The following is a 19246-nucleotide window of genomic DNA, read 5'->3' as shown; positions in this document are numbered from 1 at the left end:
TAAGTCAGTAAGAGCCTGGGCTTCCCTGCAGCTTCTTCCAGCTAATTCACATGTAATTAAAAATAAAATACATTTTTCAAAGAAACTCATGTTTTAATGTAGTATTTTAAATGTCCATATCTATTTCAGAATGGTAATCATTTCAGGTGTACTTATTGGCAAGACTGTTTCTTTCTTCATTGCTGGAGGTGCCGTTCTATCCAGCTATTTAGCTAATTTCACCTTGCTACTTAACAGAATAGTAAACATTAATTAATCTCTAATAAGGCAACCATGACAATAAAGAAAACGTAAGAATGTGGTATTAAATTCATACTCATTATTACTCTGCTGGCGTATACTTTCTAACACACAGATATTTTTCATTTTGAAAGACCTTGACCGTTAAGACACATTGACCAATGGTATAGAAACACAAGGTGCGGAAGCTGTCATGGCACTTGGGCTACTGGCAGGGTAGGATCCACGGGCTGTCCTAAAAAACTGAGGCCAGCAATGTTATAATTGTAGAATTACATGAAGGCTTTATGATGTACTACCCTGTTTCCCTGAAAATAAGACATACCCTGAAAATAAGAATTTTTGAGGATGCAAAATGATTTTTCAGGCTTTTTGAGGATGCTTGAAATATAAGCCCTACTCCAAAATTAAGCCCTGCTAACAGTTAATTAAAAAAGTCAATTTAAATAGTGTCCAGGCAGCTATACATGTAAAAAAGTTAAACCTTTTTGATAAAAAATTAATATAAGACACTGTCTTATTTTTGGGGAAACATGGTATAATTGTGCAATTGTCTACATAGATGGGTAGTACTCTCAAAGGTCAATATAGGATACTAGGAAATTGAGAATCCATTGCGGAACAAAATTGGTCTAGCTTAGAGATGTAAAGAAGAGTGAAGTAGCACTGGAGTATCAATATAGCGGTGCAAGCTCAACTCATACTTGATCCACAGTCCTTATGTATTATATGGAAGAAAACACCAAGGCTGCATTAAGATCTAGTTTAGAGATGACCCATTAGACTACAAAGCCAATTTCTGACAATTTGGTTGTATGATTTTTGACCTGGGCCCAAGAATTTCACATTACTCCTGTTGTATTTCCTGCAGAACTGTATTTAATATCCATTATAAAATATAATGTACTTAAGGTTAATAAGAATACCATATAATAAATTGTATACTGGATGAATTCCTTCAAGTATCCATGAACTTATATTCAGCCGTTCTCATAAATATTCCCTAGAAAAAGCTTTTGGTAAATATTGGCTATTGGCTGAACACACTATATATTACAGATGTAACTGCCATTATTAAATGTATTAGCTTGTTGCTATAGTAGGCATTGGGCTATTGTTTCTTTACTGAAGTATTACAATTTCAGTAAAGCCCATGGATGAAGTAAATACTACTTGTATGAAAAACTAGTAGTAAAATGAAGAGTAACCCAGTTGTTATCACAAATGTATAACACACATGCTGTATATGTCTTGTAAAATGTCTTTTAATATAGATTTTATATAAATTACACATTTAACTTCACCAACAAAGGATATTGATTCATCATGTAGTTAGCTATCATAATAATAAAATAATCACCAAGGAAAAAATCACAGTGGGAAAAAATGGTGGTCTTTGGAATCCAATGTAAATGTTATATTTAAGTGCTTTAAGGCCCATTTACACGGAGTAATGATTGCTCAAAAATCGCTAAAAAGCGATAGTTTGAGCAATCATCGTTGCAGCTAAACGCGCGGCCATCGTGCACTGCTAGCCGACCGTTAAATTCCGTCCAACCTAAAAATCGCCCTTCACTCTTATCAGGAGTTCTCCACGGGAAGTGCTGATAGCATTGTTTCCCGTTGGAGAACAAAGGAGCTGAATGGAGATAAGAGCCCACCGACTATTAACTGCATTCAGCTAAAGGCTTCATTTGCAAGCTGATACGCTACTAAGTAGCTGAGTAGCTACTTAACAGTTTATGCAAAATGATCGCTCAAAGCTGTCAGTCAAACCGTCGCTTGAGCGATCATCGCTCCATGTAAATAGGCCTTTACTGATTAATCATGTATAGGTCATGCAGTAAAACATTATGGGAGAGAATTACCAAGCTACAAAATGGTTTACAAAAGTTGGAAATCTTTACGTAAAAATATAGCAATTTTTTGCCACCTATGTCAGCCTACCACACTTTTTCTGACAAATTATACTAGAAATCTACTCCAGCTCGGGGCTGGCATAGATTTCTGTGTAGACGCACAGAAGGAATGCACCTCTTCATTTATTTTGAGCAGTTTATGTGCCAGTGGGGATTATATTAAGGTTGGCATTTAAAAATCTGGTTTTAATAAATTTTCTCCCTTTGCTTTTAATCAAAAGCTAGTAGATGAAATAAAGCCATTTAGTAGTCCTGACAGCATGGGTGTGGCCCTGCCAAATAAACAGCACCTATTTCTGGTGTTTATATTCATTACAATGACATAATTTAACCCCTTAGTGATCAAGCTTTTTGTTTCATTTTCCCATATACCTTTTTTCCTCCCCTCTTTTAAAAAATCGTGACTCCTTTATTTATCCATTGACGTCACTGCATGAGGGCTTGTTTTCTGCATGATGAGTTGTATTTTTCAATGGTTCTATTTAATGTACCATATAATGTACTGAAAAACTTAAGAAAAATTCTAAGTGGAGAGAAATGGGAAAAAAAAAAATTCCACCATCTTTTGGTGCATCTTGTTTCTACGCATAAACTGCAACAAAAATTAAATGATAATTTGATTCTATGTGTCGTTATGATTACTACGATATCAAACGTATGTCTTTTTTTGCTGCACTACTTGTATTTTTTTTCAAAGATATTTAATTTTTTCAAATTACTTTCTGCACCATATTATGTGCGCAATAACTTTTTTATTTTTCTGTCGGCATAGTTGTGCAGGGACTCGTTTTTTGCAGGACATCCTGTAGTTTCTGTGAGTACCATTCTAGAGTGCATACCACTTTTTGATCCCGTTTTATTGCATTTTTTCTTGGAGACAAAAGTGGATTTTCACGTTCTTCAAACGTTTATTGTGTGGGTTAAATAATGCATTACTTTGATAGATTGGACTTTTACGGACGCAGCGACACGCAATATGTATTTTTTTTCTTCTAATAATTAGTAAAACTTTATTAATCTTATTTTCATTTATTTTTTTAGTCCCCATAGGGGACAAGATTTTGCAATGCTTTGATTGCTCCTGCAGTATTATGTAATGTCATAGCATTACATTTTACTGCGATCGGGCATGGCCTGATAGGCATTCTGCCGCATGGCTCTCTGTAATCTCATTGCAGGAGGGCTATACTGGTGGGGATTTAAATGCCGCTGTCAGCGCCATTTAAAGGGTTAACAGCCCCAATAAGCCGTGCAGCTTATCGGAGCTGTTGCCGCCAGGTGTCAGCTGTAAAAGCAGGAGGAACATCACCACGCGTTCTCTCTTCATACATAGCCCACCAATACAGGCTGTCAAAAGGCGTATCGGCGGCCACTAAGGGGTTAATGCTTATCCTTTGGGAAATTCAGTATATTTAGTAGTTATACATGGTGACCAGTTTTAGAATCAATACTAGGTCCCTGGTCGTATAGGGATAAAATAAGCCCTAATTAATATGTCAACTATTTAACTAATACCTTGCATTTATTATCTATTATTCACATGCAGTGCGGCTTTAAAACGCTGGGGAAGTCCAGGGTGGCAGTACCAATGTGGTTCACTTTTTGAGGTGCAGGGCAACCTGCCGAACTATTATGGCGCCATTAATAGGTTGCTGGTCTGCATGGTGCACTACATGTATCAGAATGGTCTGGCACTTTGTATCTACTCTGTGTGGGAGTATACACCAAGCAGCCACCCCCCTCTATATTAAGAGGCTGTGTGAGTGGCTGTCTCATCGGTGTCCCTCACAGGTGTAATTAGCTCCCTCATTTGGTCTGTACTAAAGAAACTACATAGATCCCTGCATATGGAGTTATCCTCCCACATTCAGGAATCTTTATCAAATACCTCCATGAATAGTTTAGTCTTGTTAAAGGCGTTAGTCCAGTTATAAACTATGGAGGATCTATCTGTAGAATAGGCCATATGCCTGACACTCGTCCCCGTGTATACTCGCTCCCATGCTGTTTCACAGGAGCGAGTATCGCTGGATCGCTCACAGCGCGGCCAGCAGGGAGGCGGGGCGGCTGCAGGAGAGTTCTCTCCCCACTCTACCACTGCTGCTCTCCATTCACTGTAAGCAGCGGCCGTGCAGTACTGAATAGCTGCTCTTTACACTGAACGATCGTCGCTCAGGATTTTAAGCATGCTTAAAACCAAACGACTGGACGAATCTTGTACATTTAGGGCTCAGTCACACGGGCGCCGATCCGCCCGTGTTTCTGTACGATTCTGACCACTGCACTGCAGGTGCGGACGACTATCTGCACCGGCTGGCAATGGAGCCGGTGATTTAGAGAGTCGTCCGCACGCGGTGCGGCCGTCTTCTCGTGCAGAAAAATGGGCAGATCGGCCCCTGTGTGACTGAGCCCTTATACATACCTTTTATACCATTATAATATAGACTATATCAAATCCGTGTTAAAATAAGTATAAAAATCATGCTAGAGTAGTTATATCTGCATTCTTGACACAACCTAGTTATGGATAGTGGTTTACAAGGAGTTAGACCTTAGCTATACAGAACTAATTTGTGGTTTGTGAATATGTGTTTGTTTAAAACTGTGAACTGTTAGGCTGGGTACACTGAGGGGGAAAATCCTGCGAAAATCTTGCAGAATTTCGACAGCAGAACCAAAAGGAAATTCTGCAAGATTTCTGCAGTGGAAAGGTGGCTTGTCCACCTGTATTCCGCTATGGAAATCTTTCCCCATAGAAAGAAGAAATCCCGCAGTGGAAACACCAATACAATTGACATGTTGTGGATTTATATTCCGCACCGCATGTTAGTTTCCGCGTGGCTTGTCCGCCACGTGTGGACGAGATTTTTGCAAATCTCTTCCACTTTGCTACTTAGTCTCAGGAAATTACATGGCAATTCCCCTCCATGTAAATCTAGCCTAAGGCCTTATGTCCACGGGTGGGTCAGATTCTGCATGCAGGAGCCTGCAGTGCAATCCCACCCTGCCCACAGCCGAGGACACACAATTACCTGTCCGCATCTGGTGTGGGTCCCCTGCGTCTTGTCTGAATCTTCTTTCTTTTTCACTGCAGAAGCGCAGTACTTCTTTTGTTAACTCCTGCTTTTCCGCTGTATCCACGGCTTGTCCGCAGTGTCAGCTGGGGGCAGGCCGTGTATCGGACGGCTTCCATTGACTTCAAAGTATGCCGTCTGTGCGGGATCCGCAGCAAAATGGAGCATGCTGTGATTTGTTTTTCCAGATCAAAAGGTCCTCAAATCAAATCCGCATGCTTTAATTCACTTGCGGATGCCAATGTGCGACTTGATTTGCGGATCTTCCGCATGGGTCACTGGCATGGATTCCGCAAATCACATCCGCCCGCGGACATTGGGCCTTAGATGCCTAGTATTATCAATGTTTTTGTTTTAAATATAATTAGACAAACCATAATAAAACCTGAAACATTGTATCAACAGAGAACCTTTAATTATTTAGTACACTGACCTAAAATCTTCCCAATGTCTTCTGCAACCGGTGTGTAAACTGCAAGCACTTTTTATGGACCCAATATGAGATGCTTGGGGGAGAACTGTGTTTAGACATGCAGTGTCTAGATAATAACCCTGCAGGGAAATGTTTTTCATTGTATCATCTACAGGTATGTTATGGAAAGACTAATGGGAGTAGAATTTTTCTAACATATATTAAATGCCTTTAGCAAAATTTGTATACTAGCGGTGCCTCAAATGTAATAAATATTATCTGACAGTGTTATTAACATCATTCGACCATTCATGCACATGTAGTGTATATTTCTGATTTAGCCATGCCAGATGTTCATTGAACGTATGATTATTTTTTAAAAGGCCATTGTAATACGTTAGATATTTTAATCTATCTATCTATCTATCTATCTATCTATCTATCTATCTATCTATCTATCTATCCATCCATCCATCTATCCATCTATCTATCCATCTCTTAATCTATTTTTGTATCTATAGTATGTGATAACAATGCTCTTCGAAGTCAGCAATACATTAAATGTCTAAATTAGATCAGAAGGACACAGGTCCAGTGCTTTAATGCAGGTCATCAGGAACATGAAGTTGAATTAGAGTAGTTTTTATAATGTAAACTAGGGGTATATTATACTCCCAAGTCAAACTCTAGCCATGTCAATGGATCGCGTTCTCCATTCTCATCTCAAAGTGGTCCTTATTGTCTTGTGAGCCCCTACACTATTATCACAAACAAATTACAGAGAATGGGATTTGTACTATATACAGTATTAAACTAGAGATAGCCAAGGTTTAGTATTCTACGTTGATATATCTGCTAGTTTAGGTAAATAACTGAATGGTTGTAACATTAAAGGGGTTTTCCAGAACTTAAAATAATAATTAGACAGGCTTAAAATTGTGTAAAAGAAACAAAAATGACGTGCTCACGTACTCCAGCAGCTTCCCACCCAGCACTAGAACCTTGATGCCCACTGCTTGGAACCCAGAAGAAGTGGGCTGGCGTCACGGGTCGTTCATTGTGCATGTGACAATGAACAGCATGTGACTGCTTGCCAGCTTCTTCCAGGTTCCATGGGGTGGTCAGCAGGGCTCCAGTGCTGGACAGTGAGCTGCTGGAGTAGGTAAGTTTTTTCTTTCTTTTTCATAATTCTAAGCATGTAATTTTTTTTAAAGTCCTAAATAACCCCTTTAAGTAAGTGATTTGACCTCTATCACCATTATTAATATAATGATCATCAAGATGATCTGTCTGGAATTGTCAGTATGCATTATGTCTATTGAATTAGAGGTAGTTTCAGGCATTTCAACAAGCCATATCTTGAGACTCATCCCAAATATATTTATCATTTAACTTCAATGGTAAAATAGATTCAGAAGTTATTGGGGAATTCCCAGACACATGTAAGATTCATTGCAGTGTTGTATCATGTGAAACGTGGATAATATATTTGCAAAGGAGCAGGGAAACCATTGTCAGTTGGTACAGATGCTCTGTCATAAATATTGAGAATCATTTATTGTGGAAGGGAAAAGACAATGTTGATCTTTGATACAAGTAGTATTACTAGGATGGATGAAACTATAAAATAAGATAAAAGGTAGAATAAAAGCCATGAACACATTCAAGATACTGATTGAGCATTTCTGGTTCTTTAGATTAGGAATTGTGTGTGCGTACATGAATAAATACAGCACCAAGGCTTAGGTTATCAAAAAGCCAGATTTCAGTGTGACCGTGACGCTGTAGCTAGCCGTAGGTCCCATATACTTGATCGATAATGAAGATCTGCATGGCTTTTAGTTCATGGTGATTAGCGAGCTACTGCCACACACTAAGGAAAAAATGAGATCTACTGTTGTTTTTTCCACCAAGAACAGACAATGAAGTCAGCCCACAATGTCAATAGGCATTACACTGTTATGAGACGTTGATGAGAACTATCTAATGTAATGTTTTGCAACTAGATTTACAAGGCATTCTGGGGTTCCTTCATACCTGATAGGAGGTTGCCTAAAAGATAGCAAGAGTTGACATTTTTGCAGAAGGGATAGGTAGGAACGGTAAATAGGTTGGGAATCACTGCTCTCATGGCTAGATAAAATGTGCTGTAAGTAAAGAAGAGAAAGTGGCTGTAGGGTCATTGCAAAAGCTCTGTAATGCATGTGTTCTTCATAAAGACGTTATCTCATGAACAGAACCAATTTTTAGGTAAACCGCATGCAGCCAAAACCACACACACGCACGGTGGCCATTGACCACAGATGTTGCCAATAATATTGCCCTCTTATTGACAAAATCATCCTGCCATTTGTTGCAACGGGTGGGCAGGGAAAGTTATAACAGCTGATTGTTGGGAGTTGGAGCATTTAAACGGGCTATGTCAATAGAAAAAAAAAAATTCTATTCTTACCAATTCCTCCCAAGGCAGTCTTCTTACCACATCTTCTCCTCACCAATCTTCTCCTGTGTCCTGCAGTCCCCCCGGGTCATTTTACCTCCAGCCAGCCAGATCCTCTTCTTCCAGTTATGTAGCGTCCACTCTCAGCATTCTGCTTCCTGCAGGTCAGTGTAGGTTACGTCACTAGTGACGTACCATTCACTGCCTAGCAGAGAATGCTGAATCCTATGTCAGACTGCTGCCGAGACTGCACATGCGTGCCATCTCGCTACGAGTGTTCATATACTATTGCCGCGAGACAGCACGCATGCGCAGTCTTGGCAATAGCCTGGCATAGGATTTGGCATTTCCTGCTAGGCAGTGAACACTATGTCACTAGTGGCATAGCCTACACTGACCCGCAGGAAGGAGATTGCCAAGAATGGACATAACATCACAGGAAGAAGAGGATCTGGATAGCTGGAGGTGAGGTGACCTAGGGAACTGCAGGAGCCAGGAGAGGATCGGCGAGGAGAAGATATAGTAAATGACTGCCAGGGGGGCAATAGGTAAGTATTTTTTTTTTTATTTTAATGACAGAACCCTTTTAATTGCTCCAACTCCCGATAATCAGCTGTTTTAACAGTCATATCGTAAACCAGGCATTCAAATAAATACATAGATGGGCCAGGTCTTCCAAGCAGCCTACAATTCTGGCTCATAAGAGAGGGTCCTAACATCAATACATCCCACTAGCCCAAATGCCCCTATAAGCAAGCTATAGTAGTTAGCAATCAGTGGAGAGTTGTTATCAGGTGGCATAATGGAAGTGAATAGTTCTGAAGTAAATTTTGGTGTGCTCTTTTAACCCTTTTTATACAATGTGCCCTATTAACTCCTATTAAATACTTCCAAGGAAACTTGTATAACCTGTCAGTTAATGATGAGTTAATGCAATAAAGCCTACTAGGTGCTTTTGTACTTTAAACAATATATTTAATTAGTCTCTCTTCAATAGTAAGGTTCGCAATACAGTGGCATGTGCAGTTTGTACAGTTGTATGTAGGTATAGAGGATGTGTGCAGAATAATGGGGGGGGGGGGTTAATACAATACATAATAATGATGCAATTAGAATGAACACTTTTAGCATTATTTGTATTTCTTGATACTATCTGTGTTTTTCTCATACGTACTCACATACGGTTAAGTATTACAACTATACATTCTTGGAGTATTTGCGCAGTATATAGTCCACACACTATGCTTAGAGCAACTTTTACACTAAATGCTGCATGGTCACCACCACAGTAATAGGGCCATTAAATAAAGACCCCATACCATCTAAAATAAAACAACTTATCCACTTAAATTACCACACATGGTAAAAGTTGTATATTTTGAAATCCTATAGTTAACCTGACAAACTGAACCCCAGACAAGCGCACTTGTCAACTCCTTTATAACGCATAAAATGACTTCATGGGGCTTTATATAGCTATGTTGGATGAAAATCTTCATAACAGAATTCTGAGTGAAAACAGAGTGTGATGCACTTGCAGGATATATGTACATGAATATATACATTATGCTGGAAGAAATATGGGATCGTCATCATCTCCAGCGTGTTGAAACACCGTCAAAGCTTATAGAAAAGCAGGTTGATAACCCAAAGGCATTCATCTATCTGCTGCATAGGCTAAGACTCAATATAATGTGTGTATATATATATATATATATATATATATATATATATATATATATACTCGTTAGACAACAACTTGTGGTTTATATAAAGCAAAAGAGAAATAATGGCAGATATCTCTATACAGTACATGTACATTATGTAAGACCTGCCACTGGGGTATACTTTATATGCTTTGCTTCGTAATGTGAGCATGCAAGTCTACAACTCTAAACAGAACAGTGCATGTTGGTATATTGTAGCTTTTAGGTTGTTAGACGTATAAAATATTAAAATATTTAATATGTACATTTGCTTTAAAACATCATATAGATAGATTAGAGATAGATGATAGATAGATGATAGATTAGAGATAGATAGATAGACGATAGATAGATAGATAGATAGATAGATAGATAGATAGATAGATAGATAGATAGATTAGAGATAGACGATAGATAGATGATAGATTAGAGATAGATAGATAGATAGATGATGGATTAGAGATAGATGATAGATAGATGATAGGTACATAGATTAGAGATAGATAGATAGACGATAGATAGGTAGATAGATAGATAGACGATAGATAGATAGATAGATAGATAGATAGATAGATTAGAGATAGACGATAGATAGATGATAGATTACAGATAGACGATAGATAGATGATAGATTAGAGATAGATAGATAGATAGATAGATAGATGATGGATTAGAGATAGATGATAGATAAATGATAGGTACATAGATTAGAGATAGACAATAAATAGATACATAGATTAGAGATAGACGATAGATAGATGATAGATTAGAGATAGACGATAGATTGGAGATAGATGATCGATAGATGATAGATACATAGATTAGAGATAGACGATAGATCAGAGATAGATGAAAGTTTCGAGACAGATAGATACTTCAAGAATATATAGTGACTTGGTAAAAAACTTATAACATTGTCACCCTTTTGCTACATGGACATTTTGACATAGGGTTAGGGGTGCTTTTATGCCTATATGTATATATGTGTTAAACCTCTATACTTATAATGTATGTGTGTAAGTATATATTTAAAATCGCTGTATAATGTAGATATGTGTATGGATTATATGTGTAGATATATGTAGGTGTTTATATTTACATTTTCTCTCTCTATATATAGTCCCTGTATATCTAATATGAAGTATTTCATATGCTGAATAGTATACAAACATTATATAAGAAGACATGAAATGTGATTTTGCAATCTTACATGCATTTTAAAGCACTATCTCTCTATCCATCTCTCTATCTATTCATCCATCTACTCTCTCAGTGCACAATGTAGAAGTACTGAAGACCTAGTTAAATTGCCTAATCCTGTGCATTTTAAAAGACATGAAGGGAATGGCAGCTCCCCAAGTGCTGGCTGCATACAGTATGAGTAGTGTGAGCTGGGAAGAGCTCCAGCCTCATTCCTCTATCTACCCCATAGCTGTGGACTAATGCACTGGAGCTTGAGTGTGGGCAGTGCAGGGGTTAACAGGAGCTGCAGCAGGACCGGAGCTCCTCCTCTCCTTTCAGCACCTGGTCCTCTATAGACAGTTGCCTCAGCAGTAGATTTCAGAAGGGATTGGAGGAAAACAAGAGGGGGAGAGAATGTGACAAGTGCCGGCTCTGGCTGCTGCTGCCTTGGGGAGGCCTCCTGCACCTGTCCCTGCCTGTCTTGTGGCCAGCACTGTTCTTCCAGCAGACAAGCAGAGCAACATTGTTCTTAGCAGAGCAGAGCGGCGTGCAGCAGCACCACACCATGACTTCTTCATTCAAGCTGGATTTCCTGCCTGATATGATGGTCGATAGCCGATTGCTAGTTTCTGACAGAATGTAAGTACCCATGCACTTCTTATCCTGTGCCATGATCATAAGGGGGGCACCTCTACTTCCTCCAGGCTGCACACTTTTTTTTTTTTTAGGGAGTCATTCCTCCTTTGCAATCACTTTGAATGTCTTGTTATATCCCCCCGGACTGTGATGATGTGATCAGGCAGCAGCGATCAGCAATGGATATTGTGTTTTCCTTGGCATTAATCACATAATGCTTCTTCTCTACCCCCCCTTCCCCAAACACATTTCCTTATTGCCTTGCTACATGATGCTTCTTGTGGATTGCACTAATGCAGTTTAATGACATGAGATGCTTCTTCCACCTTGTGATTGGCTATGGAGACAAAGATTAGGACAACACATGCTATTAAAGCCCCTGCTCAAGTCATTTCACATTTATGTAAAGCTGAGAATCTGTGCTAGTTCCCCACTGTTCTACTTGAATGGGATATGTGACTGTACTCAGAGTGACACTGAGTGCTGTGCTATGGGATATGAGAAGCTAAACAGGGATTTCTGCTGGAATGTGGCAGCCCCTCTGCTTGTGTCATTAATACTTATGGGGGAAATATTTGCATTTCATTCTTTAATTGTTTTCCGCAGAAGGACAAGTGCTATTCTAAGAAAGTTATTCGAATGAAAACTAGTTACTCAATGGCAAGGGAAATAAATTCAAGTGTTTACCAACACTGCATGTGCAGATCCACATCTGTTAACTTTTATCCTGTCGTTTGCTGTTATGTTCCCATAGCTCTACGCAGAACAAAAATCAAATAGGATACAGTTTGTAGGGTTAAAGTGTAACTATAAATAAAGGCAAGTATATGTTCTAATAACTGCCAGCCATGATTCATCTTTATGTCTTTGTGCAAAGCTTGAGAAGAACCATTCAGAGTTTTATGATCAATTTTACTGGCAGCAAACTTTCCCCACTGGTGAAGCTGCTTTCCTAAGCACATTAGAAGAGGAGCCTTTGAGTGGAGAGATTCAATACTAGTCTATTGTTTAAGCTGTTGAGCTATAGGGGGTGGGGAACATAAGCCTTTCATGTGCTGGCCAACTTGATTCATACAATTCCTCTGCTTAGTAATACAGTAAACTAAAGCGCCTGTTTAAAAATCAAAGTTCACATCTGAGGGTGAGGAGTTCAAAACTTGCTGATCTAATATAGTTCTGCCCTATGGGTATGGAAAAGGCACTGAAAGTGAGCAGTATAGGCGCCTGAATGGGACAGCCAGTATTGAAAAGGTTAAATGAATAAATAATTAGCCACATGAGGTACATGCGGGTGAATATGAGGTCATGCTGGCTATCGTCTTTCACCGTAACACTTCATTGTGTGTTCATCATCTGGTCTTACACTGGTGAAACAAATACTGTACAACTACAAGCATCTGAAGTTCAAGGTTCTCAATGAGGGTCATCTGGTAGTAACAATATAACTTTCCCTTGGGTTATGTGGTAATAGAAGTTTGGGTTTATTATGACTTGGATACAAGTTTATTGTGTAACATTGTAGCCTATGTATTGCTATCTTTGTCTATGTTGGCCCTTCAGTGGAAATTGTACCAAACCAAGTATATGAATCACTCTCTGAGTTATTCTTAGGTTGTTTCATAATATTATCCCAATTTTCATCATTGCATCTCATTAGCAAATGACAGTGAGAAATCTAGCATTAAAGTAAAGAGAATAAAAAGCTTCATCCCAGACTTACTAAACTGGTTAGACAAGGCTTTCAGTGTTGTCAATGCCTTACAGCTTATAAGAACAGTTATCATTCTCCAAACCGTTATGTCTTCGGTAACAGAGAATGTTCTTTATAGCCGCAGTGCTTTAATGTGTACGTCAGTTGGCATGAGTATTATTATTAGTAATATCCTTTTTTTTTATGCCGAGTTCTTCAAATATTGTTTATCACAAGGTTGTTTTTTTTGCAATTTGGTACTGTGTGCAACTACTGTGTGTTATTGTTAGCACAAGCATTAAGATTTAATGAGCTTCAAGTGACAGTTAGGCACTGTTGTGACGAAATTGGTGTTTTTTTTGCCGTAATAAAGAAAAGGAATAGATATTAAAGTATATTTAAAGCTTGCTGAAGTTTCATTAATAATCATTGTGTCAATAGACTTCTTACCGCTCATACTGGTCTTGAAGGGGACCTATCAAAAGCGTCCCTTCTCTATCTTATTAAATTTGCTGTGTACAAGGCATTATGCTTTCTATATAAAAAGCAAATATGGTTGGGCGGATGATGGACACTTTGCTTTTAATGTGCCACAAGAGAAAAAAAGCATTGCGCAATATTTAATGGCATTTGTCAAAGTTATTAGGTAATGCTCTAGAGGAAGTATAGTTATTTCCTTAGAACTGAATGCGAAATGTGTGACATTGTGTATAACTTATGCCGATGTAGCAGGGTTGGAATTGTCACTCGGCAGAATTCGTGATTATATAACAAATTATTAGAGGTTTTTCATGAGATGGCCGGAAACCATCTACATTATAATAGACAACAAAGTAATGCAGCCCTAAACAGTTAATTTGGAACTCCATTTTTGCCTATCAATCTCTCCATCCCTCTATGCATCCATCCGTCTATCTATCTATCTATCTATCTATCTATCTATCTATCTATCTATCTATCTATCTATCTCATATCTATTTATCTATCTATCTATCTAATATCTATCTATCTTATATCTATCTTATATCTATCTATCTATCTATCTATCTATCTATCTATCTATCTATCTATCTATCTATCATATCTATCTATCTATCTATCTATCTATCTATCTATCTATCTATCTCATATCTATCTATCTATCTATCTAATATCTATCTATCTATCTTATATCTATCTATCTATCTATCTCTCTCATATCTATCTATCTCATATCTATCTATTTATATCCTATCTATCTATCTATCTATCTATCTATCTCATATCTATCTATCTACTGAAACAATACTGATTTACATTCAGGGGTTAACTAGCTAAATTAATTCACACTCCTAATTCATACACAGAGAAAAAAAAAACCTTAAACTATTCCATTTACTCTAGAAAGCTTCACCTCACTAGAATGTCTCCTAGCATCTACTTCCTTGAGAACTTTTTTCTAGCATGATTAGTTTAGGAATAATTGGATTACACACTAATGCTATAGACTTCACACTCATAGCTTTTAAACTGCAATGGTCACCTAAAATAAACTTCTCTAAGGAAGTTGTCCCGACGTTAATGTGAACATTACAGCTTGCGGATGATCCGAATGGCTTGGAAGATATATAGCTTCAAGGAAGACTTCATTTGTCATCCAGACATAACTGTACTGACAACATTTAAAGCTGGGAATTTGTCTGTATCATAAGAGTAAATATAGATAAAGGTAGATTTCAATTTTCTTTGGCTTTTTCACAGAGTCTTGTTACCTGCTTGTGATTGTTTCTACCAATTTCCATCCATACACTGGCAGCAGAATACATCTTTATATGCTATTATATTATAAGTGCATCGGTTGATGAGCGAAAGGTTTTAGAGATTAATTGTGGCTTCAGTGGGATGAGCGTTGTTGACAATGGTTGTCATCTGGACAAATGTAATTTGTACTAGGTAGACAGTGGTACGGATCATTAGATAGCTCGGCTTTGGCCTTTATATGTGACCTCTTTGGTATCATTAGTAAACAATATGAAAAGTAAGTATTTTTAGGATATGTTGACTAACAATTAGACCAATTATTTGGAGATGTGATTGTGTATGTGTTGCATTCATTATTGTATAACACACAACCGTATAATGAGTTGCATATAAAGCCATATCTTATAATACAGAGAAGAAGTAGGCATAAAGCCTAAGAAATACGAATTCTTGCTAACAAGACTATCACAGTATCGGATATTCCACTGAGCGCTCATCATATCACATATGCATATCCTCAATATCTATTCATATTATCTAATACTAACTAGCTTAAATAGAACATGAATTATCTTGTTGCCTGATTTTATTGGGTTATTGATAGATTCATTTTACTTGACTTTGTTTCCGATGAGCATTGTAACCAAACAGAAGGTGAACGCGTTATCAGCAAAGTATCCATGCTACTTAAAGAGCGAGCCTTACGTAATTTATGATCAATGATCATGTTACTAGAATTACGCTTCGTGTAAATTCCTTTATGTGAGAATAAGTGAATTTATTTATTCAGGCATAGTAGAATTGAATTTGTTACTTAAAGTAGATCTTCAGGGTTGTATTGTTGCCGCACACAAATACTCTATGAGTAAACAGAGTTCCACAGGTTTATGTGCCGCCTTATTGAAAACCACTGATGAGATGGTGACATGATGACGAGCTGGGCCGAATGGCAAATACAGCTCTACTAGATCTATTTGTATTGCAATACATTTTAATACGATTTAAAATGAACCGTTATTCTTGACATATATATGCACATGGTATCTACCGAAATATTATAAAGCACTTTTGAATTGGCAATAGTCTTAAAATAGCCAGTGTTGACTGTCTACCACAATGCAGCTGATGCTCTGTGTTATATGATTTGTTAGATTTTGCTTAAATTGCTTGCTTGGCATTAGAAGGAGTTGTATTAAGCTTGTGCAGGTGTTTACATATGTATTCCGTTAAGCATTGTGAAACATTAGCTTATTTCTAGGGCCTTTCACCATCAGTTCTCAAACAAGAACAGGAATATTGAAGCATTTTTACGTTCCCATATCAAGCGTAGTAAATTCAGTGGTATTGCATGCAGCTGTTCCCTTCCGAAAAAAGCGACAAATTATATCCCCCCTTACTGATTTTCAAGCTTATATTTATGATAAGCAGGTTCACAGATAAATATCGTCGACTGAGCTTTGATTTACTACACAACAGCCTGGCAAATTGTGGGAACAACGGATGTTTTTAATGGCCAGCTGTTCTTGGTACTCATGTACTATTCTATAGACACAGTACAATATTTTTATTATTGTAAGGGAGATGTAATGAGGAAATAATCAAATGCTCAGCACACAGCTATAAATGATATTTGTTAATGTATGTGCTATGGTTTGGAATGACAATAGCTAGAGCCAGCATGAAGGATAGGCAGAGTAGGTGGCCGCTTAGGGCTCCATTAAGGATGGGGTTGCAATTCATAGACTACAAAAGCCGAAACAAAGCTTGTCCTTAAATGTATTTGTACAGCTAATTGTACACTACGTCCAATCTGCTGATAATATTGTAGTTGTTGGGACAATTGGAATTTCTGTATGATAGGAGGCATTCAAAACTGTCTTTTTGACAGCCATTATGCTAAACTTTAGGGTCTGAGAAGTAAGCATACTAACAACCTTCTTTGGGCTCCAAGAGAGCTTCTCCTATATCAGCCAATGGCTTTTTTGGATTTGGGACAAAAATTCATAAAAGATCCTATTCTTGAATCTGATTGAGCCTTTATTTTTTTTTCGTCTACGCATAACATCTTTCAGGCTACTCAAGTCAATCTAAAACGGTTCACATTAGGTATTCGGTCAGCGAAACACAAGCAAGCAAAACAAGGTGGCAAGAAAATTTGGGCCTACAGCCGTCACTACGATTCATTTGAATAAAGTAGACATCCTTGTACCTAGGCGAATTCATTATGTTCTTGTTACATTTCATGTTTTTCATCTAAATGTCAAGAAATGGAAACTGTAGTGTTCAAGGGAAGTCACAATCAGAGGTCTTTCTTGCTATATGTAATTCTTCACTCAGAGAAAACTGTTGCAGTTTCCTCTTTTTTGTAAAGATAGTTCTCTTTTTATTTCTAGATAACATGTTATAAAGCAGTGATGATGGTTCTTGACCAAATCAAGTACATAGCTGCCAAGTGCAAGTTATTGTATTGCTGTATATTATAGAGTAAAGATGTGGATTAGGAAAGACATGGCACATCATTAGGAAAGTCTAGTTGAATGATTTTTTTTCTTTTTATTCATATTTGTTGGGTCCTATCCCTTTTTTCATATAAAAATGATTATGACAAATTTGTCGGCAGATCGTATAGTAATTCTATTCATCAGTTTACATCAGTCATTATTAGCTCCCTTGTGATTAGTTTTATTACAGGGCCTGTCATAATTTACTTTTCTTCTATTGAAATCAATGGGAATCGAACAAAATGATTCAAACTGATGTAATTTGAAATCTAATCCTTGTATATGAGCTAAGGTTTATGCTTTGTGTTTCTATTGGATATTTTCACATATCTTTTATGATTTAACTTTTAGTCATTGCTAAGGATGTGTCGCCTTAACGTTTTTCATTAGTACCATGCCAAGCAGATTATGATTGGCACGTATTGGGGCCCAAATGCCAAGTTGTCATAGCATTACATTTACAGTATGATAGATATATAACAGGTGGTTTGCTATGACGTGCGCTCCATAAATTATTGTAATTGATCTCGTTTTAAAAGATTGCATTCCAAATAACTCATATGAGCTGCTTTAATAATTAATATTTTTATATTCTACTTATTTTTATAAAGCAATATATAATCTAATTAATTTATATTTTGTGATGTTTGTACAACCCTATTCTATAATGATGTTATGGCTAATATATGTTGATTATTAATGAGCAATGAAAAGTAATTAGTCATCAAAAAAAGCTGTTAAAGTTGTAATGCAACTTTATATGTGACTCTTTAACTTCAGTTCTCAAATGCCCAAAACAGCTCATGTTTTAAGGGTTTCCTATAGAGAGAACACCTGTGGCACTTACAGATGCTTTGACTCCAATTAAATCAGCATTGCAGTATGACCTGCTAGGGTTACTTGACTACTGAAGTTGAGAAATACCAACGGAAAGAATTTAACTATCGTATGTACAGTACCAATATTCTTTAAAGGACTCTGTAAAACTATCCCTTGCAACATTTTTGAAGAGCCAGTCTGTAGATTTTTTTACGCATTATGTAACCAGTCTCCCAGTATATATAAGTCAGCTAGTATTGCCTTTTTTGGGTATTCCTTTCTATGCAAGACTTCTGGAGTCCTTCTCCTCAAGTGGTCATGTGATCGCAAATCACGATTTACTTGAGTTTATGTGTACTCAAATTAGTTTTTCATTTAGCATAATTCCTGTGTGTTGGACCCTACCCCACAAGCACTTAAGAGGGGAAACAGAAACTGCTGTTACAGTTAGTGTGAAGATTAGACAGTCCTATCACAGATATAATGAAGGACATGATAGTTCAGCCTCCTGACTTTATAATTATGGTCTGTAGTTTATTTAGTTGAATATAGAATACAGACTGTAATATCAGTGACCTCCCAGCAGGCTGAGATGGTACAGACTCTAGCTGCTTATGTGATGTGCTGATGCATCACAGGATTGATAGTACAAAATAGTGAAAGAGTGAAAGCAATGATGAATTTCAAGATCTAGATGGTGCCTGATAAGCAACAGACAGCAAGCTGCACATGGAAGTAACAGCATTATACATAAGAGATACCCAGAGTGTGACAGAAAATCAGGTGAGGGGGTAGGGATGGACAAATGAGTGGCTCTTTAAGTCCCAGCCTTATGAGTGCCTGTTCATTTAAGGTCTTGTCTGGTTAATATTGCTTAAATCATGAAT

At 37.5% G+C, this 19246-nt stretch overlaps 1 protein-coding gene across 14 annotated transcripts in view; it reads left to right on the top strand.

Annotated features, from left to right (window-relative positions):
* The window catches only part of CELF2 (CUGBP Elav-like family member 2), a 474578-nt gene that overhangs the window by 22122 nt on the left and 433210 nt on the right, over nucleotides 1–19246 (top strand). For 4 of the 14 annotated variants that reach the window (XM_066592076.1, XM_066592074.1, XM_066592075.1 and 1 more), the window contains exon 1: nucleotides 11364–11612. The exons of the other annotated variants lie outside the window; for them this stretch is intronic. In XM_066592076.1, coding sequence (XP_066448173.1) covers nucleotides 11539–11612 — 74 coding nt within the window. In that variant the 5' untranslated portion in view covers nucleotides 11364–11538. Of the gene's footprint in view, nucleotides 1–11363; nucleotides 11613–19246 lie in introns of those variants that run through there. 14 annotated transcript variants of the gene reach the window in all.

Source organism: Eleutherodactylus coqui, chromosome 2, assembly GCF_035609145.1.
Source record: "Eleutherodactylus coqui strain aEleCoq1 chromosome 2, aEleCoq1.hap1, whole genome shotgun sequence".
Lineage (NCBI taxonomy): Eukaryota > Metazoa > Chordata > Amphibia > Anura > Eleutherodactylidae > Eleutherodactylus > Eleutherodactylus coqui.
Note: the sequence above shows the minus strand (reverse complement) of the source record. Positions and strands in the feature narration are given on the sequence as shown.